Raw genomic sequence first — 22,963 nt, forward strand, 5'->3', positions numbered from 1 at the left:
ACACACTTCTTTTCTTACCTGTCCTGGCTTCTTTTAATTTACGAGGCATTGCAGTTTATTAATTGGTAATTAAATCATAACCTGCCTTATAACCTGAGGAAGGACTTCAGGGTTTCCTACCGGCTACACGAGGGGTAGGGCTCCAAGGAACCCTGATCAATTGAGGGACATGACCTTTGGCTGTCCAGAACCCCCTCCATTGAACTTGTTTTCACACATCCGGACCCAAGCCTTCTGGGGGGCGGGGGGCTCTGTCAGGTTAGCCCCTATAAGGCACTGAACTACAGTACCCATCAGCCACTGCACGTCACATGATCCAGTCACATGTCCTAATCATGCTCACCTGTGCCCGCCTCACCCTGATCATCACCATTATATAAGTTCCTTTGTTTCAGCACCAGTTTCTCAAACATTTGTTGTTGTACTCTTGTGCTGTAACGTTTGCCTCAGCCTTGTTCATAGTCTACATGATTCTGAATGTCTCCATTGTTTAAGTTTATGGTTCTGTTTTTTTCATTATTTTGACTATTTGTTTTACACTTTCAATAATAAAGCCTGCCTTTGCATCCATCGCCTGAAGATTACATGACACCTATGTCTTACGTGTTGTTGAATTGGTCCGAAGATGTTGATTCATTTTCTTTAACAGCAGCTCAGATAATATTCTTGACTGTAAGAAAAATCATTTAAAATTCTATATTAATGCGCTCGTTCTAATATGTTATTGTTTCTATAGTAACAGCTCATTCACATGGACTTGAATGGTGGATGCATCACACAATCCAAGACTCATAAAAAACATTAAAAATGTGTTGATGTTTAACAAAGAAAAACGTATAATCATTGATATGATGATGTATAATTTATAATTGTTAATATGGTGACAATTTTCCGTAAGCAGATGTTTATTTAACATGTATAGAAGGAGTCTCCAGTGTCAACACTGGAAATGACTATTACATAGGAAATTCTTCATGACATGATAACAGGAACCAACTTCACAAAATTAAGTGGAAATGAAAATGGTTAAAAAGTGTGACGTCATTCTTTAATAAATTGTTAATTTAACAATTGTTAATAAATTGTTAAAACATTTTATGCTATTATAGGAAAATAATCAAACTCAGGGTGCTTTGCATTTGCTGTAGCAAACTACCAAATCATTGATTATGGTATTTTCCTATAACAGCCCTATAACCTGTCATGTTTTATTCCTTACTTATTTTTCTTTGATTTGACTTTTAAAAAATATTAATTTAATTAATAATTAGAATCATAGAATAGTTTGAATTATAATGATTTCATATCAATATAGCTTGATTCCTGTCCTTATAAACTGTCTCTATTTTTGTTTTCCATTATTCTCTAACTTGGCAACACCGAGCTACTAAAATGGCTTATTTTTTAATGTCTAATGTAAATACATGCAATTTTACAAGAGAAAGGCACTGACCCAATGATGGGGTGTTTGAAACCCAGTTTGATGCCAGCCTCCTGCATCTCTTTCTCCAGCCACGATTGAGGACGCACCAGGTACTTGACAAACTGAGACACCCACCAGACGGAGGGGTCTCCATGCAGCCTCTGAAGTCGGGGGGCCAGATCCTCAGGGATGGCCAGAGGCAGATAGGGGGGTCGGGGGTGAAGACTGTCCACGATGGGCAACTCCACCACCTGCACGTCCCGATCATGATCCTCCCCTAGGGGGCAAAAGATGAGACAAGATACTCACGTACACAGACAGATTACAGACAATACACTAAAATTTTTTGGGCAGCCTGGGTCTTCCGAGAATAGTGGCTGTCCTAAACGTTTCCTTATTTCATGATGTCTCCTTCTTGGTGTAGAAAATGGCCATAATTCTGTTCACCAAACCAGAGTTAAATGAAAAAGGAGTACATTTACAAATGTAAGTGGATTTTCTCGTAGCTAACAGTCATATGTGTTTGTTCAAAATCCGTTTATTGTTTATTTATTTATTTAAAATAAGATCTTCTTTCATATGCTTTTCTGGTGTCTCAATAAAACATTAATACAAATTTAAATATAAATAATAAATATAAGCGAACACATTTAGAATGAAGAATGTACGCATCTGCAGTGTTTCTATATTTGTACTGAAATGATCTTTTTTTATTAAAAAATGTAATGAGCTGAACTATTTTATGGTTTATACTTTAAATGTAACATTTGTTCTGCTCAGGGTTATATCATACTGAGGTTATTGTGTTGTCTCTGGAGCTGTCCCTGTTGTACTTGGGTATGGATTTGAATTTCCATCTGTTAAAAGACAATAAAATAATTGGTGCGTGTTGAATATTGTGAATAGTGTTTTACATGCACAATAGTAAGATGTTGTGTTTCCATTTTACCAAGTCTCTTGGGAACAAAGTGAGTGATCATAAAACCTATACAGAGACAGTAAAGAATAGAAGCTCAATACATCATACTGCGCTCATACAGTAAATGTACAATGCTGCTGACCCATATGCTATTTAACTGCCGCGCTAATCTGCATATGCACACTCAGCAGAACAGAGCAGAGTTCATTAATTATTTGAATTACAAGGGGAGAAGAGAGAGAGATAGAGAGAGAGAGAGAGAGAGAGAGTTTAACACCCACATGCTCAAAGCATGCTGAGAGAAAGATGCTTCAGAAGTCATTGAGTATCATATGGCAAGGTGACACTGTCTCTCATCTTTATCATCATCTCATTCTGTATACAGAATTTCCACAAATTTTCGCTTGTTCACATTGCTGTAAAGTAGAAGTGAGCTGGATTAAAGCTATTATTATTATTATTATTATTATTATTATTATTATTGTTATTATTATTATTACTACTACTAATATTATTTGTGACAGCCGGACTGTAGCCCACACACACACAACACGAAGCGGTCTCCTTGCGCAACTGTCGGCGAGGTGCTGATTGGACAGCGCCATTTCAGCACCTCGATTGTTTTGGACAGCAGAAGCATACATGGCTGCGACGCAGGCGGCAGAAACATACATGGCTGGCAGCCAATGATTGGAGCGGCTTCTCTCCAGCATCCAGTACAAGAACGGCTGCTATAAAAGGGAGCGGTGACCGCAGTGGGGTGAGTTCACGCTCCACACACATATATGCTAACTCGTCTCTCTCTCCCTCTCTCTCTCTCGTTCCAGATGCAGACGCGGAAGATGACGACGAGGACAGCAGAGAAGAAACTCTCCCGACCCCCCTCGGTCTCCTCTGAAGCTCCTGGATGGCCCAGGAAAAGGGGACACTGCTGGACAAACCCCCTCAGGTGAGACACTCATCTAACCCAGTCACAGGTCTCGTGGGAGGGGAACTTTGGACGCAAACAGAAGTAGCACAACCGACTGAGGCACTACTGGGGCCAGGTGCATCTGATCAACAGCATGAACCTGCAGCCAGAGCAGTGCCTCCCTGCCAACTACTTCCTGGTGTCCAATGGCCTTCTGTACCACCAGACAGCATGCCAGCCTTGCAACCTCCTGGTCATACCCCACTCCAGGACACACACCCTGATGCACCTGGTCCACAGCCACCCACTCGTCAGCCACCTCAGGGCACACAATACCCTGGCCAAGCTGGGGATCGGTTCCTCAGGCCTGGCATTGATGCCAATGTGTGGGCCTTCTGCCAGCAGTGCCCCAGTGTCAACGAACAGTGCCCCTCATTCCTCTCCCTATTATTGGCGTCCCCTTTGATAGGGTGGGCTTGGGTCTTGTAGGGCCGCTCCCAAAGTCTGCCCAGGGCCATTAATACATCCTTGTGATCCTCACCTATGCCACCAGGTACCCCAAGGCAGTTCCCATTCGAAAGGCCACCTTCCAGAATATCGCCAGAGAGCTGGTGCTCAGGTTCAGCCACGCAGAGATCCCCAAAGAGATCTTAATTGACAAAGGTATGCCTTTCATGTCTAAGTTAATGGGTGATCTGTGTCCGCTGTTGCAGGTCAAACACCTCCGTCTACCACCCCCAGACGGACAGCCTGATGGAACGGTTCAACCAAACTCTCAAGCAGATGCTCCGACGGGTGGTAGACAAGGACAGCAGAAACTGGGACCTCCTCCTCCCCTACATCCAGGAGATGCCCCAAGCTTCTACAGGGTTCACCCCCTTTGAACTCCTCTTCATGCGGCAACCCCGCGGACTACCAGATGTTGCCCACAAAGCATGGGAGGAGCAGCACTCTCCATTCTGGTCCCTGGTTGACTACATACAGGAACTGCAGGAGCAGACTGACCAGGTCTCCTCCATCATCCACGTTAACATGGAGGCCACCTAAGGAGAGCAACAGAGGGACTACAATCGACCAGCCCAGCCCTGGGAATTCCAACCCAGTGACCAGGTGGTTCTTTGGCTTTCATTGTAATGTAATTAACTGCAATCCCAGACTTCATCAAACTTGCCTTAGAGTTCAAATTGAACCTGAATTTAGGTACTCAAAATTGTTTCTATAAAGTACTCCATTACAAAAGATGCAGAACAGTCAGTCAGAAGGCTGCATTAGTTGTTGTAACTGTCTTCTGTGGTTTTTAGTGTGTTATGGTTGCTAGTTACAGTAAAGCCAGCTAGATGCCTAGGAATTATAACAAGTTAGCAAACAAGCCAGATTACCCACAAATAATGTAGAATGTAGAAAACTTACAGTGTTTAGGATTTGGGGTAGTACCTCAGGGTTCAATCCTGAGCTCAGTTAGTGTTGTGTGGAGTTTCACATGTTCTTCCAATGGGTTTCCCCTAGTGCTCCAGTTTCCTCCCACCTCCCAAAAATATGCTGGTAAGTGGACTGACAAAACAAAATTTCCCCTCATTAAGCATGCATGTGTGCTTGTGTGTGTGTGTGTGTAGTGCCCTGTAATGTTCCCGTGATAGGCTCTGGATGCACTGTGACTGTGACCAGGGTGAAGCAGCTAATGAAGATGAATGAATGCATGTGAATAGAAAATGATAAATTGAAAATTCTTGAACTTGACCCTAAAATGGTAAATCATGGCTACACTGCTAACAAATCACCAAAACAGAGAGCTTGAGTTTCATTGTCAGTGTTTCAATTCTTTCTGCCTCGGTAATGCTAAATTCATAAAGAGATGGAAATGTGTATTTTTACTGTGACTTTCGAAGAAAGCTTCCATGCTATATCTGACTACTGGAATATAGAGTTAAAAAAATCATATTTGTTTGCAGATATATTGCTGAATTCATGTAGGTATTCATGATTATGGGCAGTGGTGGCTTGGCGGTGGCTGACCCTTGGCGGTGGCTGACCCTGCGCTCTGACCCCAGCTTCCTAACAGGCTGGGATATGCGAAGAAAAGAATTTCACTGTGCATATGTATATGTGACCAATAAAGACTCATTATCATTATTAGGTTTTTGCTTATCTATATAATAAGTCTCTGTGGGATTTTATCTTCTACAGTCAACCAATCACATGTAATCAAATGGTCTCACTCTCTCACTCCAGACATGTTCACAAGTCCCTGAGGTCCAAGTCTAAGTCAATTCTCAAGTCTTTGTTCTATTTTTAGCAATAGTTCTTTTACTTTACCATTCACTGTGAAAGCTTTGGAGGGCTAAAAGGTGTGGTGCTCAAAAATAATGGTCATTCAGAACTCAATTTATAAGTCATTTTTAATTGGAAATTCAGTTTGAAGCAATCTTACAGCAGGACTAGCTTGATTACTCTCCCTTCAAAGTGCCCTTCGGAGTAAGGTGACTAGATGCAAATGGACCAAATGTGGGACATGTAGTAAGTTTGTGTGGGACAATGTGGGCCATACTTCCAACACCCAAAGACCTACCATTTTGATATCTGTCTAAACGAATAAGAAACATGTACACTCAGCCCATTTATATTTATTTATATTTACGTCTTTTGTATCAAACAATGCAACAAAGAGAAACATTACTGCATAAAAAAAATTAAGTGGGACAAAAATGATTTCTAAGGCTTGACCTCACGTGAGCCCAGTTTGAGTGAAAGCTGACACCCCTTTGATGACAGGCTTCAATACTTTCTTCACAGCCATTGGATGAATTTCAAATTTGGCCACCGCCCCCTGGGGACGACTGCTTTGTCAGCCATGCAACTGATGTTTTCTGTCTATTTTAGTTTATAACTTACTGAAATATTATCATGAAACATGAGAAAAAAATAACTTAAACCTTAGTGTAACACTTTCCCAGATTCGCGTAGGGAATGAGGAAGCTGGGGGCAGGCTTGGAACAACTCAAAAGGCACTATATTCTTCATCTTTCTCTTTTCAGCGGTTTTATTTTACAGACACACATGCGCACACTCATGGCTCTGTGCTGGTTGGCTTTCTCTGTCTTTCGAGGTACCCGTCTCTCTTTTATTCTCGACTTGGCTCACTGTAACACATAACATTCATTACTATAATTCCCCGTAGGTGTGCAATCCTTACCACTCACCTTCTCCGACTCCGCCTTCCATTCACAAACCAAAGCTTGAGCATGCTCCCACTTCCACACTTAGTCTGTTCAAACTTTTTTCCAGTCAAAATGCAGGACAGGTTACGGGATGTGGGAGATACTGATAGGGAATGAATGAATGAGGAATGAATAGAAAAATGTGGTGTTTGATGCTGTCATGTGAAGTAAAGAGAGAACGTAATCGGGAATGCCAAACCAAAATGAGTCTCTGTCTTCAAGTCCAAGTCAAGTCTCAAGTCAAAAATTTTTTTGCAACTTAAGTGCGGCTCGAGTCAGAGTCACAGACTTGAGTTTCCATCTCTGTTTCACTATCACTCTCTCTGTTGGCTAGGAGCAGAGGAATCTGCTTGATACTGATTAAAAATGTTATTTAATACACACAGTGCACCTCCTCTGGAGAGAGAAAGAGTGAGAGAGAGAGAGCAAGAGAGAGAGAGAGAGAGAAATAGATAGTCTCTGCACCTGAGAGAAGAACAAACATTATGCCTGCAATACAAACCAAACTGAACTGACACAGCTGCATTTCCATAAACATTGTTCAAAACTGAATAAATAGTACAGAAATTCATATAAAGGAAGTTCTATTCTAAAACAAAAAGCTGACTCTATCTGCTAGGGGAATATAAGGAGTGCTTGCCTGCCTCCATCAAAGGATAGCCTTTTTACAATTTTTTTTTTTTTTTTACTATTCTCTTTACAAACACCTTATAAACAAAATGCGATCTAGTGTCTGGATTTGTTGATTTTGTTTTAATATCACATTCTAAACAGCTTAGACAACCTGAATAGGCATTATACACAGATCAGCCATAACATTAATACCACTGACAGGCAAGCCCAGATTAGCACAGTATGGTGCCCTAGGGTGACCACACTTGAAATTTCCCCCTCCACCCACTTTACTTGTAAAAAGGTTAAATTTACCATGGCTATAAAAATATATTTACATGATCATATAGCTAAAGTACAGGCTCACCGCACATACTACAGAAAAAATGCAAGACCCAACCAAAAAACCTGACATCATACATAGACATGGGCCTACAAATACCATTCTAGCTTTTACACTGATGCTCAGATCTGAATGTGACTTACATGCCAATGCAACGTCATGCTAAATATCATTTACATCATAAATGGCCTGTATTAGGACTACATACAAAACCATTACAGAGAATGTCTAAAAAAAATCATTGCACACATATACCTGTTACGCCATGGCGAACACGTGGCCGCAATACTAACATCTTGCAGCGCCACCTGCAAACATGGCGGACAAGGACTACACTTCCCGGCCATGCCCGCGCTCAAGTTCGCGTCTGAATGTTGCCGCTTTTCCGACCGCGACGCCACCCACTACAGCTATGCATCCACTTCAGACCACCCCAGCGTTTGCCCAGCCCGCACCAGCTGCGCACATTCAGGCTGCGCCGGCTGTGCACATTCCGGTAACACCGGCAGTGCATCACCCACCGCTACCCACGCCTGACCGCCCGTGGTCCCACCTGGCCCTGGACTTCATAACAGACTTGCCAGAGTCACAGTGTAATACCGTGATACTGGTGATCATCGATCGGTTCTCAAAGTCCCTGCACCTCATTCCACTACCGGCCATCCCCTCCGCCTTTAACACAGCCAAACTCCCGTTCCAACATGTGTTTCGATACTTCGGCATCCCAGAGGAGATCGTGAGTGACAGGGGTCCACAATTCACGTCTCGCATCTGGGCCAGTTTAATGGAGAAGCTGGCGGTCACCGTTAACCTCACGTCTGGGTACCACCTCCAGGCTAACGGCCAGGCAGAATGGGCTAACCAGGAGATCATACGGTTCCTCCGAACCTTCTGCGCCACCAATCCAGGGGACTGGAGCCACTTCCTGCCGTGGGCGGAATATGCACAGAATTCGCTACGGCATTCCGCCACCCAGTTAACCCCATTTCAGTGTGTCTTGGGCTACCAGCCACCATTATTCCCCTGGAACGCCTCCCCTACTGACTCACCGGCGGTAGATGAGTGGTTCCGCCGGTGTGAACAGGTCTGAGAACACGCCCACCAACGGCTAGTGCAGGCCTCCCGCACCGCCAAACAAAAAGCAGACCGGTGCCGGAGGGATCACCCCAATTATCAACTAGGGGATAGAGTGTGGCTCTCCACCAGAGATTTAAAGTCACCCCTCCCGGGCAAGAAGCCCCAGCCTAAGTATATTGGCCCTTTCCAAGTCCTGAAGCAAATTAATGTGGTGACATACCGCCTGGACATAACGAAGCACAGTCGCATTGCCCCGTCGTTCCATGTCTCACTTCTCAAACCGGTGATAACAGGCCCCTTGGCCACGTCGGTGCCGGAGGACCACCCACCAGAACCACTAGAGATTGAAGGCCGCCCAGCCTATCGCGTCCGCAACATCCTGCATTCCAGACATAAGAGAGGCAAACTCGAATATCTGGTAGACTGGAGGGGTATGGCCCAGGGGAACAATGCTGGATCCCAGCCCAGGACATCCTGGACGTGAATCTGCGCAGAGACTTCCATGCGGCTCATCCAGAGAGGCCGGGACCCTGGAGGAGAGGGAGGCCTCGGAGGGATTCGGCTCCCGGAGTGAGCCCTTTTGGGGGGGGGCTCTGTTACGCCACGGCGAACACGTGGCCACAGTACTCATCTTGCAGTGCCGCCTGCAAACATGGTGGACAAGGACTACACTTCCCGGCCATGCCTGCGCTCAAGTTCGCTGGAATACCTGTGCGGCATCATAGGTTATAAAAGGGCCTCGTTAACCTCCACACCTCGCGAAGTAAACGCTCAGTTCTAGTAACTCAGTTGTTTGACCAAGCCTTTAGTTACCATCTGGATTTTCCTGTTTTTTCGAACTTATCTGCCTGTTATTTGATTACGATTCCCTGTCCTGCCTTGTTTGGATTGTTTGCCTGATCGCCTGACTTCCATCTGCGTCCCGTGTTTACTCTTTCGTTGTTTCTAGGCACGCTACCCTGTCTGTCCACGCTTGTCTCCAACAGGTATCGTGACAATACCAAATTAGGCAAGCTCAAGAAAGACGGGGTGGGGGGAGTCAAGGGGGCACATACACCCAATTGCAATTATTCATATACATATATTTTTAGATTCTCACTATATATGCTGTATTAACTGCTAATTTTGTATCTGTTTGCATCTCCTCCAGTAAATTATATATAGAGAAAATATGACAAATATTTTAAAGATTTGAAGCCCCTCACATGCTGGTGTCCCAAGACACTCGCCCAATCCATATATGGATAATCTGGCCTTGCTGAAAGGTGACGTGAATAAAATGTATTATCTCGTTACAATGGCACCTGGGGTGGGGTTTATTAGGCGACAAGTGAATACTCAGTTCTTGAAGTGGGCAAGAGTAAGGATCTGAGTGACTTTAACAAGGGCCAAATTGTGATGGCTATTTGACTGGGTGAGCACATCTCCAAAATGGCATCTTCCAAAAGTAGTTCAAGGAAGGACAGCCGGTCTCTTTCAGCAGGATAACATACTCTGCCACACTGCAAAAATTGTTCAGGAATGGTTTGAGGAACATGACAAAGAGTTCAAGGTGTTGGCCGCCAAATTCCCCAGATCTCAATTTGATCGATCTGTGGGATGTTCTGGACAAACAAGTCCGATCCATGGAGGCCCCACCTCACAACTTAGAGGACTTAAAGGATCTACTGCTAACGTCTTAGTGCCAGATACCACAGCACACCTTCAGAGGTATTGGGGAGTCCATGCCACGATAAGCCAGAGCTGTCTGATGTTACAAGGGGGACCTACACAATATTAGGCAGGTGGTTTTAATGTTACGTGTAAGTGATGCATAATTACACACATGTGTAGCGAGTTCCAGTGTCAGTCATTCAGGTGTCTGTTTTAAAATCGGAACACGGTGTGGCTATCAGGAATGATTAGCACATACAATTTAAAATGTTGATTCCTCCATCTACTTTGCAGGTGATGCCGTTTATGCAACAACTTGCATGTGCAATTTAACACTCTTTATTTGGGTCTTGAACGTATCCGGGCCTGCATGTTCATATTGGAAATGATGAGAGACCAACTGTGATCTGTTTGTTAGGACATTTGCTCACAGACAATATCGACATCCAGGTGACAGTTAGGTAGTAAAATATTTGTAGCTTTTTTCAGTGGATGATGTTTCAGTGTTTTACATGAAGAAAGTGTCCAGTCACATTTTAAATGTATTTGGAGAAGACAAAAAATAAAAAATAAAATAAAATAAAGCAAGAAAACAGACAGGCAAACACTTTGTTGCTACAGGCCCAGGTTCTCTTTTCCTCAACTTGCCTTAACAGACAAACAAACAAACAAACAACAAAATAGTCCTAAACAAACAAAGAAATATAAAAAGAGAATAGAAAAAATTAAGTGAATGAATTAATACATAAGTAAATAAATACAAACAAACAGACAAATAAATGAACAAACAAACAAATAAATTTGAAGTGATTTGCCAAACGGAGTCGATGAATAACCAAAATATATCCAGGCTACTGTATTATAATTTATACACATTGTTGTGTTACATTTCTTTTAAATTAATTTTTAGTAGTAGATAAAGTCATACTTGTAAGATTGTGTCCCAGCCATGTGCACCAAATGTAGTTGAAATTAAATTAAACACAAATAGACTGTAATCTTATTTAAACTGAAATAAAATTTAAACTAAATTTGTGAGAGATTTACATGGCTACCAAACAAACAAACAAACAAACAAACAAACACATTTCATGTGACTTGCCAAATGGAGTCCATGAATGTCCAGAGTTTTAATTGGACATAAAACAACTTACAAATCTAGCTTGAATCAAATGAGTTGTTTGTCTGCAGATTTAAGCTGCCAGTCTGAATAAAGCCATGGTGCTTTATAAATAAGCCGTGACAGTTTACAGCTTACTGGAAGCCAGTGAGAGAAACTGAGAAATGGGTTCAGTGTTCTCTGACCTGGTTAACATTCTTGCAGGGCTTTCTGGTGGAGCTGCGGCTAACAGGACAACAGGACAGTTGGTAATTGCAATAGAATAAAGGCACTAATTGGTGTGTCCTGATCTTTAAAAGCAGGATTTGTTTCTGATATCAGTCACAAGCTAATGAAACACACGCAGCGAGTGAGGTAGTGAGCTTGCTCAACTGCATATGACATCAAATATTTAACAGTAAAATGATCCCTTCCTGTCGTACTTACATAAGGCTTATATAAGAAATACTGATAGTCCATGAGCGAGAGAGAGAGAGAAAGAGAGAGAGAGAGAGAGAGAGAGAGAGATAGAGAGAGATGTTTTTATCCACAGGCTGAAGTGTTTCATATAAGTGATTCCTCCAGCAGTCTTATTCATTAGGACACAAAGTGAGAGACATGTTCAGTGTGTCCTGAGATCTGAGTGAATAAATCAGTGCTTACTGTAAGTACAGAAGGAGATTGACTGATGATGGAAGTGTGTTTCCCTACAACAAAGAATTTCAGTACATAATGAAGGTGTCACTGAGTCAATCTGTAAAAAATTGTTATTTTGCTTTGTTTTGTTTTGCATGAAATGCTGCATGGAGAAAACCTCTCATATGGGATTTCCCCTTTGTAATAAAGATATTACATGTATTACAGAGAGGGTTTCATTCTTGACAAGGTAAAAAAGGAAGTGCATGTGTAAGACAGGAGAAACTCCAGGCAGAGACCAAGAATGCTGCAACTATTCTGACATAAAGAGCGCAGAAAGACATAGACATAAAAAATATTTTTCCTGCATTCCTTAACCTGAATTCACACTAGCAAGTGATGTCTCTTCAAGTTTACCTTCTGTGGCTATGCAGAAACCACAAGTTCACTTGCATGTTTTTGTGCACTGTAACCTAACTGTATACAGGGTACTTTATTACAATTTATACACATTGCCTTGTTACTTAAAAAAAAAAAAAAAAAAATTAGTAGTACTACCCCAATTCCAAAAAAGTTGGGACGCTGTGTAAAATGTAAATAAAAACAGAATGCTGTGATTTGCAAATCTCATAAACCCATATGTTATTAACAATAGAACATAGAAAATATATCAAATGTTTAAACTGAGGAAATGTACCATTTTAAGGAAAAAATAAGGAAATTTTTAATTTGATAGCTGCAACAGTCTAAAAAAGGTTGGGACGGGGCAACAAAAGGCTGAAAAAGTAAGTGTTACTAAAAAGAAATAGCTGGAGGCTAATTGGGAACAGGTCAGTAACATGATTGGGTATAAAAAGAGGATCTTAGAGAGGCAGAGTCTTTCAGAAGTAAAGATGGGATGGAATCTGGATAGAAGCGTATGTTGCACTAAAACCTGTATATACCTTTCAGCATTGATGGTGCCTTTCCAGATGTGCAAGCTGCCCATTTCTTAGGCAGTAATGCACCCCCATACCATCAGAGAAGCAGGCTTGTGAACTGAGCGCTGATAAAAAGCCGGATTGTCCCTCTCCTCTTTAGTTTAGAGAACGTGGCGTCCATGGTTTCCAAAAAGAAATTCACATTTCGATTCGTCTAACCTCAGAACAGTTTTCCACTTTGCCTCAGTCCAATTTTAATGAGCTTGGGCCCAGATGTTCACATATGGCTTCTTCTTTGCATGATAGAGCTTTAACCAGAATTTGTGGATGTCACGGCGAACTGTGTTCACAGATAATGAGTTCTGGAGGTGTTTCTGAGCCCATGCAGTGATTTCCATCACAGAATCATGCCTGTTTTTTTTAATGTAGTGCCGCCTGAGGACCCGAAGATCACACACATGCAGTACTGATTTTCACCCTTGTCCCTTGCACACAGAGATTTCTCCAGATTCTCAGAATATTCTGATGATACTATGTACTGCAGATGATGAGATATTCATAGTCTTCGCAATTATACATTGAGGAACATCATTCTGAAATTGTTCCACAAATTGTAGATGCAGTTTTTCGCAGATTGGTGAACCTCTGCCCATCTTTACTTCTGAAAGACTCTGCCTCTCTAAGATCCTCTTTTTATACCCAATCATGTTACTGACCTGTTCCCAATTAACCTCCAGCAGTTTTGTATTAGTAACACTTACTTTTCCAGCCTTTTGTTCCAGCCTTCTGTTGTGTTGCGGCCATCAAATTCAAAATTACCTTTTTTTTAAAAAAACAAAACAAAACAAAACAAAAAGGTACATTTCCTCAGTTTAAACACTTGATATGTTTTCTATGTTCTATTTGTGAATAACGTATGGATTTATGAGATTTTCAAATCACTGCATTCTGTTTTATTTACATTTTACACAGCGTCCCAACTTTTTTGGAATTGGGATTGTAGGTAAAACCATACTTGTAAGGTTGTGCCCCAGTCATGTGCACCAAACAAACAAACACACAAACAAATACATTTGATGTGACTTGCCAAACAGAATCGATGACTCTGAATTTTTAACTGGACTTATAAGAAGAATTTAGAAGAAACTTATAAACCAAGCTTACAAACTGTATCATAGAATTCGTCTGTGGCATGTCCTAATCATTTGTTTTAAATAACCTAAAGCAATGGATAAACTGTGAGGTCTGGTCCTTGCTGTGCACCCTTGCTGGCTCAGGCATTGCGGATGACTAGAAAAATGACCTACATAAATCCATCAGAGAAGCCAAACGACAGTACAGACTGAAGCTGGAGTGTTACTACATGATTTTATTTAACCTGGCTATAATCTTTTTTCTCATTTCTTCTTGCTGAAGGCTCTTGTGTAGTCAGTGCCACTGGGGATTTTTACTTTCAGATTCTGGCCATCTTAAACTTTTATATGTATCTTCTTTTAACATTTATCACCACTACTCTTTCATATTAAAACCTTTTATCTCCTGTATTTTTCATTTTAGCACTTTTCTCAGAAGGCTCACCCCTACTCACCTATTACCTATGCCACATCCACTGTTTAGTCTCCTTAATTTAGTTTCCTTTTAACCCTTTTAATTTGCCTTTGACCACAACCTTGTCCAAGCGTTCAGTGGAAATGAATCAATGTATAAATTACTGTATGAATGAATGATATTGCCCTTTAGCCACGCCCTCCGCTCACCTGTCCAGTGTCCGGTTGATGCTCCTGTGCACTCGGTGCAGGTATTGCTCAGAGGTCTGAACACCGTCTCCCACCCATTAGGAGCGTAGCGCCAGTTGTGGGACTCGAGGACGAGTGTGCGCTCAGTGCCATACGCAATCATGAAGCAGTAAACCACATGGTGCAGCTGGCAGCCATAACCACAGCCCTTATTAATGTTACACACCAACTTGCGTGCCTTACTGCAGTCTGGAGGATTCTGAGTAAGTGAGAGACAGGAGAGAGTCTTTATTATTAATTAGGGAAGCGGGTATTTAAAAAGATGAAATGGTTACCAGGAATCTGAGTCCAAATAGAACTGATGAGTAATTAAACAGCAATACTAAAACAAATAAACAAATGTAAGAGAGAGGGAGGACGAAAATTAATTGTTAATTCGAGGGAAATTACATTTAAAGATAAAGTAGCTAAATGAACTACAATATAATCAATCTCACTTAAATAGCAATCCACATAAGTGAACATAAAATGCGGTGTGAGAAAGGGAAATTGAGGGGGTAAACAGTGGACTCTAAATAATGCTTGAGAGAGAGAGAGAGAGAGAGAGAGAGAGAGAGAGAGAGAGACTTATTTGTTTAGAGACTTAATTACTTATTTAAAGATGAATTTAACATTATTACAGAGTTAAATAAAATCTAAAAAGAGATTGATCAGTAATTAAATGGCATTTCACGTAAACAAACAGAGTAGTTTGTGTTTGTTTAATGTTTATGTTTATGTTAGTAGAAAATTCTTAAAGCATAGAGTTATTCACTTTTTAAAAGAAAAACTAAATTACCTCGTATACATGATTTAACCAGGGCTTTAAATACATTCACTACAGTGTATTCGGTGCAACATTCCATAGCTAATCACAGACAGACAGACAGACAGACAGACAGATAGACAGACAGGACCGGTCGCTGTAGTACCAGCAGCCACAACTAAAACAACTACGTGTGTGCACTGTCATTTGTGACACAGAAAATATATAGAAAGGAGAGTCTGTCCTTGGGTCCATATATAAACTCAAAAAAAAAAAAAAAAAAAAAAAACACCATTCGACCTTTTCTGAATAATTAAAAACATTGTTATGAGCACCCAGAGATGTTTCTTCAAAAATCCTGTCAAATATATGACCTTAAATCTCTGCCCATTCACAGTCCCTCTCATACTCATACATGATCTTAGGCACACTTTTATTTCATACATGAGCTGCTAACAGACAGACTGGGGTTAGCAAACGAACCAAACTCTATCTACTCTATCTAATCTTTCTCTCACTGTCTGTGATCATCCCCACTGACCCACTTCACAAAGCTGTATGATAGTAAGAAGTCCACTCTGCAGAGCACTTCAGCATTAGCGCAAACCCTGTACACGCCATACATTTCACCAAAGATGTGCATGCACATGATCCCTTGTGCCTCCTTTCCCACATACCACAAATAAATTCTCTTCTGTTTAAACCTGCTGTCATCGCAACTAGTGGAAATTTATTTGGACTGAGCAAGACTTCTTCAGACAGTGGACAGTAATATTTGCTAATTCAGCAATGTGTAGACTCCTTATCAAACAAAATGGGTAAGAGTGGGACAAATGGGCTCTCCCCCCTTCAAACATTTTGATTAGGTTCATAGTTTCATGACTGCACTTCTTAGACATTCTAGACATTTTTTTAGTTATGAGGGTTATGAAAATGTATTAGTATGCATTAATATCCTCTCAGAAATCACAGAAGCTTGGTTAGCTTATTGTTGATAGCTGGCTAACAAAATCTATAAAAATACATTCGCATTAGAGATATAAACACTGTATGAAAACATTAACGCCATCCCTTTGGACCCCCAAATCGTACTGCAACAATCTCCATGTCTCCATGCAGGGGACGCGACTACATTAAAAAGCGTTTTGTTGTGTAATATCCGCTACTATTGTAAACATGTTACATTGATACATTTGCTCTGTCACTGCTAGCATGTTCGTTATCAAATGCACAGAAAAAACATATCTCTCAGCTTCTATTGGCAATGTAATAAATACTGGCAAGAAGCAAAAAAGTTCCTTTTTTTGTACAATACATGATATTTATTTATTTTAATATCATACCATGAAAGTTTCAAATGCAACATCCTTAACCATAACCAATACAAGTGCTGCAGTGACGCATTTCCTGTGTTTTATTTGGTCACTTTACTGATGTTCACTGCAAGTTAGCATTCCTCAAAACTAGTTAGCCAAATTCCTCCATGAATATTAGCTAGTTATGTTAACTTGCTAGATTAGGATGTTCAGGAAATCAATATTAGAACTGATCTAGTATTTCTGTGCAACAACCCTTTTAAATGCTATTAATGTTAGCTTTGATCAAAACACTAGAATATGTTTCTAGTTCATTATCTGTTTGTCTAGCTTATCAGATTTGTGAATCATTTTGAAATAGCGCTGATTGGACACTATATTTATTTCTGTTGGTATCCTGATCAACAAACCATGATTACACCTTCTGCGAGCAAAATAAATAAAGAGTGAAGAGGAAGAGTGGGAGGGAAATAAAGAAGAGAGAGATGTTGAAAGACAGATAAAACCCTTCATTATGCAGAGAAACAGAGAGACAAGTTGGAAAAGCGAGAGATGAATTAGTTATGATAGCGGGGGGGGGGTTTGCGGTGGGAGTGGAAGCCACTCTGAGAGGCACAGATAACACTCTACACTACTGGGAATGGAGAGACACACTAGATGAGATGAGAGATGAATTAGTAATGATTGAGAGAGAAAGAAGAAGATGGAGAGAACGATGGCAGGCCCTAAGCACTGCCTACAGCTATGATTAACATTGATGACTCTAGTGCCCTCCCCACCCACACACACACAGACAAACTGGCTAGCACCCTAATTGCTTTACACTTCACCCCTCACACCAATTATACCAATTATGTATTAAAGTATAAAATAAGTATTTTCGTTCAATGGTATTATTATTATTATTATTATTATTATTATTATTATTATTATCCTAATTTTAGCACTTCCAGTTCCATTGTCCGAAACTCAGTAGGTTTTTTAATGGGCTTTTAGTTAAATGCCTGAAATAAGGTCTGTGGTTAACACAAGTTCAAGATATTTCCACATTTTGTTCTACGACACAGTATACATAAGTATACCTGGTGTTTTGTTAAGCTTTTACATGTCTTGAAAAGACAGTTGCTAACAAGTGGCTAAATGAGACTATAGAGGTTGTCGGGGACATTAAACGTCATCACGCCGAACAGGAAAACATCTGGTTTATATAACCATGTTCACTGAGAAGGGAACGAGACGTTGCGTGAGCTTCACGCTGTGGGAAGCGCCCTTGCGTGTGATCAGCATTTGAAGCTTGTGTGAAATCATACCTATTTATAGGCCTGCCGTGATCAGGTGATATGTCAATTAAGCACGTCGCGTGATATAAAACGGCACCTGTGAACCGCGCCGTCAGCCTCTATCATCTGAAGTGAAGACACAATTCACAGGCATGCCCCAGTATGACAAAGCTATGCAGCATCTCATTCCCTTCTCAGGGAACCCAGACGGTCCCTTTCAAAGGGAACTCAATGTTGCATGAGCTTCATGCTGTGGAAATGAGAATACCCACTCCATCTTTGATGGTGGGCCAGCAGCCCACACACACAACAAGAAGCACGCTCCTTGGGACAGCACCATTTTAGCACCTCGATTGTTTTGGACAGCAAGAGTGTCACTACAAGACACTCGAGCCCAGGGTGGAATGCATGTCCAGACTGTAATATTGAATGAACGTGTGCGGTGTAGACCACCCTGCCACAGCACACACATCGTATAAGGGTGGCCTTTTGGATAAAGCCTTTGAGGAGGCGACCCCCCTAGTGCAATGAGCCCTTATGCCCAGAGGCTTAGTGAGAGCGCATGCCTCATAAGTTATAGAGATTGCTTCCACTATCCAATTAGAGATGCGCTGCTTCGATACAGCATCACTTCTACTGTCGCCACCAAAACAGACCAGCAACTACTCCGAATTACGCCACTGGCAGGAGCAGTGGACTTAAGTACAGAGAGCCCTTACTGTACACAGTAGGTGCAATTTCTCTTGTTGCGGAGTGAGGAACGGAGTAGGGGAGAAAGCCTGCAACACTACCGGCTGGGCAGCCTAGGCCTAGGATATAGAAAGGCCTTGGCTAATCCAGGGGCAAAGTCAAGGCAGAAAGGGGCAACAGAGAGAGCTTGTAGTTCTCCTACTCGCTTGAGAGATGTCAGGGCCAGCAGAAGGACTACCTTTACAGTCAGAAGCTTCTCAGAGGCTGACTCTAAGGCTCAAATAGGGTACCTGACAGGCCTTCCAGGACCCAGAAAGGTCCCAAGAAGGTACGCGCGGTCTGCAGATGGGCCTCAACTGCCTGACACCATGCATGCACCTTGATGTTAGCTGGCTGGAATGGTGGCCACGTAGACGCTGATTGTAGAAGTAGCCAACCCTGCTGAGAAACATCCTTGTACGCACTACAGGACTGTAGCTGTTGGGCAGCTTACTGGGTCTAGCTAACGTTCCTCACACCATGAGACAAAAAGTCACCACTTGAGCGCATACACATTTCTCGTGGATGGTGCTCTAGTGTTCAACATGGTCTCTACAACCCCAGTTGAGAGACCAGAATCTATGAGCCGGTGCCCCTCAGGGGCCAGACCCACAGTATCCATAGTTCTGGCCGAGGGTGATAAATCAACCCAATCAATCAATCTCTCAAGGAGTGCCATCTAGCAGGGATATTATCTCTAAGAATCATATTCTAGCTGGCCAATAAGGTGCTACTAGCAGCAGACGTAGACGGTCTTGGCAAACTCTCACTAGAACTTGTAGGAGCAGAGTGATCAGGGGAAAAGTGTACAGACGTGACCTCGGCCACATGTGAACCATAGAGTCCAGCACCAATGGTTCGGAAAGAGTGAAGGTGAACCACATCGGGCAGTGTGTTGTCTCCTCGGAGGTGAACACTTCCACTTCCGCTTGGCCGAACCTCTGCCATATGGACTTCACCACTGGTGCATGGAGCCTCCAATCCCTGGGACTCCCCCTGCCTGGACAGGATGTCTGCACCCACATTCTGCTTGCCCAGAATGTACATTGTACTCACTGACAAAACTTTCCCTCAGCTCATAGAAGAATTAGCTGCATCTGCCTGAACAGGGGGTGTGAATGTAATCCTCCCTGGTTCCCTGGTGGTTGATATATGAGACCACCACTGTGTTGTCTGTCACAACTAACACATGTTGACCAATGTCTCAATTGAGGAAGAAAGTATATGGGCCGCATTTCTAGGTGATTTATATGGCACTCCAGATGAGGGCCGCTCCAGAGACTGTGAGTTGGACAGCCGTCTAAGACCACACCCCAGCCCGTGCGGAAGGCATCTGTCATTACCATCTTGCGATATGGAGACACCCCGAGAGTGTGACCCCCGAGAGGCTAGAAACCAGGGACACCTCCAAATTAGGCATCATCACGTGACACTGATTACTCTCAGACTTTTCAGCCACCATTGAAATGGTCTCATGTGCAATAGGCTCAATGGTATGACATTGGGTGCTGCTGCCATAAGTCCCAACAGTCTCTCATAGAGACTCTATGGACTCTCATAGAGACTGACAGGATTGACCCTACGTGTGCTGGGGATAGAAACGCCCTCACCATAGTAGAATCCCATATAACTCTAAAAAAGTTGTCCTCTGCACTGGAGAAAGCATACTTTTCTTCTGAAAGTGTCCTTTGGCAAGACACTGAACCCCAAGTTGCTCCTGATGGCAAGCTAGCATGGCATGGCAGCTCTGCTACCATTGGTGTGAGTGTGTATGTGTGAATGAGAACCAGTGCAAAGCGCTTTGTAGAACTGCTAAGATAAAAAAAAGCACTATATAAGTGCAGACCATTTACCATTTAATTACCACGTCACCTGATCACAGCAGGCCTATAAATAGGCATGATTTCACATGAGCTTCAGATGCGCGCTGGTCGCGCGTGACGGCGCTTCCCACAGCATGAAGCTCATGCAACGTTGAATTCCCTTTGAAAGGTAACTCATCTACTACAACCTCATTGTGTTTATACTCAAGCTCTTGCAAACTATTCCAATTCAAACTTTCCAACTTGTAGATTTATCAATTTATAGTAATTTTGTTTTTTAAATAAAGATTGAAAGAGTTGTCGGAAGTCACGTAACCGTGGTGTAGTTCGTTTATAGCCTACCCTTAGCTTTTACTTCTGGCGATTATATGTAGGCATCAAAATTCATAACAGTTGTGTTCATTTGTGAAGATTATCTTGATGAACAAAATGTGTAAGAATCATAAACTTTTGTTGGTCACAGAGCTTATTTTCTGCAATAATCCAAAAGCCTATGGAAAAATCCTATTGGATTTTTGTCGAGGGAACCGGGGTGATGCTAACTTCCGGCTTGGCCTACAAAAATATGTCATCCTTGCAGCACTCTATTATTATTATCATCATCATCAATACTATCATTATTTATTATTATTATTATTATTATTATTATTATTTACAAACCCAATTTCCCAGCATACACTTGGGGGTGGGGGATGAGGGAATGGGGTGAATATTTATACCTGCAGGTAGGAGATCCTGTTCTGCACCAGACTGGAAAGATCCTTCGCTTCCTTTTCCCTCCAATCACCAGCTCCATCAGCTTGACTCAAGTAGTGAAGATCTGTCAGGATGGATCTGCATAGTATAGAATATAGTGTATATAATATGGTTGATGATCCACTTGTACTGTAAGTACAAGTACAAGTGGATAAAAAGCACTACATGTGTCATTCTTTAATATATCTGAACGTGCTTTTAGTGGAAAAAAATCAGCTTTATTTTCTCTTAAGTGAAATAAACACATATATTCAGAACAAGTGTATTAAGTTTATGCACATTGAAGTTGAAAAGTAACATTTACATTACAGGCATTTGGCAGACACCCTTCTCCAGAGCAACTTACATTTATCTCATTTATATATCTGAGCAATTGAGGGTTAAGGACCTTGCTCAAGAGCCCAGCAGTGGTAGCTTGGCATTGCTGGGGGTTTGAACTCACAACCTTCTGAGCAGTATACCACTGCCTTAACCACTGCCATGTCAAGTGGTAAGTCTTCCTATTAATATTGCTTGTAATAATGTTACCATATATATGTATGCCTTGTATGTCATGTAATCAGAGTGGAGATGGATGTAAGTGCAGTCAAAGCTTTTATTGAAAAGAGGCAGTCAGACAAATCCAAAATCATAGGGCAATATCAAGGTCACAAAACAGGCACAAGGTCAGGTGATTGGCAAAGAAGCAAAGAGGGCTTAGACAAGAATTGTAAACGAGAAAGAAAACCAGATCAAAAACCATGAAACACAGGATACAGAACAAAGACTCAGTACGGCTCAGGCGGCAAACACTGAAACGCAATCCTTCGCCCAGAACAAAGACACACGGCGGTTTAAATATACAACGAAATCAAAAGTAAAACATAAACAGCTGTGAATAATGATGACACATGAGGGAGACAACCAATAACAAGACAGGGGTGAAGTCATGACATAAAATGTAAACAAAGTATGACAACCCGGAAGCACATGTTGTCGCCGGAGCATTCAGCACAAAGGGAATTTCCTGACAGAGTATAATATCATAGAATGTGGACTATTTCAGAATCATAATTATTTTGTTACAGTTCATATCATATTGACACCATTTTGCCTAGCACTTAGGATTTGGCAATAACCAAACTGGGAGACTTGTTTGTAAGTGATTACACATTATCTGAATCCCACTGTTAGTAGTTAATAATAATTATGTATTGTCATAGACCCCTGGCTATATGTCATGGGCCACATTTTTATTATAATGTACAAAAACCTTAGACTGTTACACTGTTAACACAAATCTCTACTGTGTTGGCATTCAGTGTGCATGGGGTACTTTCTTGTTTTACAGGTGCTACTAAGTGATTTTATTTTATTCTGGGTTGGTATTGTCAGTGTTTTTACAGTGTTTTTTTTTTTTGTTCTGTCTCTGATTTTACAAGCAGAAGTTGAACTGGTAAACATTTCCGATCTGCACAGTGTGTTTAAATGGATTTCAGGGTCTTCCAGATCTTGCTTTGACTTCCAAAGTTCCCCTTAACTGCCATTTCATAATGACATTTTAGACAGTGGAAATTACAAGCTGGAGTCCTAATGAGTCAATTATGGCCTAATGAGTTCATTACGTTCTGAGACTTTACAACTGGAAGGCTGTCCAAACTTTTGCACATGACACAATCACAATTTTTTTTAAGTTCATCAAATATAAAGCAACTGTGCGTTAACATTTGCA

The 22,963-nt window shown here is 41.6% G+C and overlaps 1 protein-coding gene across 1 annotated transcript in view; it reads right to left on the reverse strand.

Moving 5' to 3' along the window:
• The window catches only part of fut8b (fucosyltransferase 8b (alpha (1,6) fucosyltransferase)), a 61,107-nt gene that overhangs the window by 12,076 nt on the left and 26,068 nt on the right, over positions 1-22,963 (reverse strand). Inside the window, exons 4-6 of the mRNA XM_053613757.1 lie at positions 21,216-21,330; positions 14,565-14,802; positions 1,454-1,700 (exon numbers count right to left, since the gene is read on the reverse strand). Coding sequence (XP_053469732.1) covers positions 1,454-1,700; positions 14,565-14,802; positions 21,216-21,330 — 600 coding nt within the window. The remainder of the gene's footprint in view (positions 1-1,453; positions 1,701-14,564; positions 14,803-21,215; positions 21,331-22,963) is intronic.

Source organism: Ictalurus furcatus, chromosome 25 (genome assembly GCF_023375685.1).
Source record: "Ictalurus furcatus strain D&B chromosome 25, Billie_1.0, whole genome shotgun sequence".
NCBI classification, from domain to species: Eukaryota; Metazoa; Chordata; class Actinopteri; order Siluriformes; family Ictaluridae; genus Ictalurus; species Ictalurus furcatus.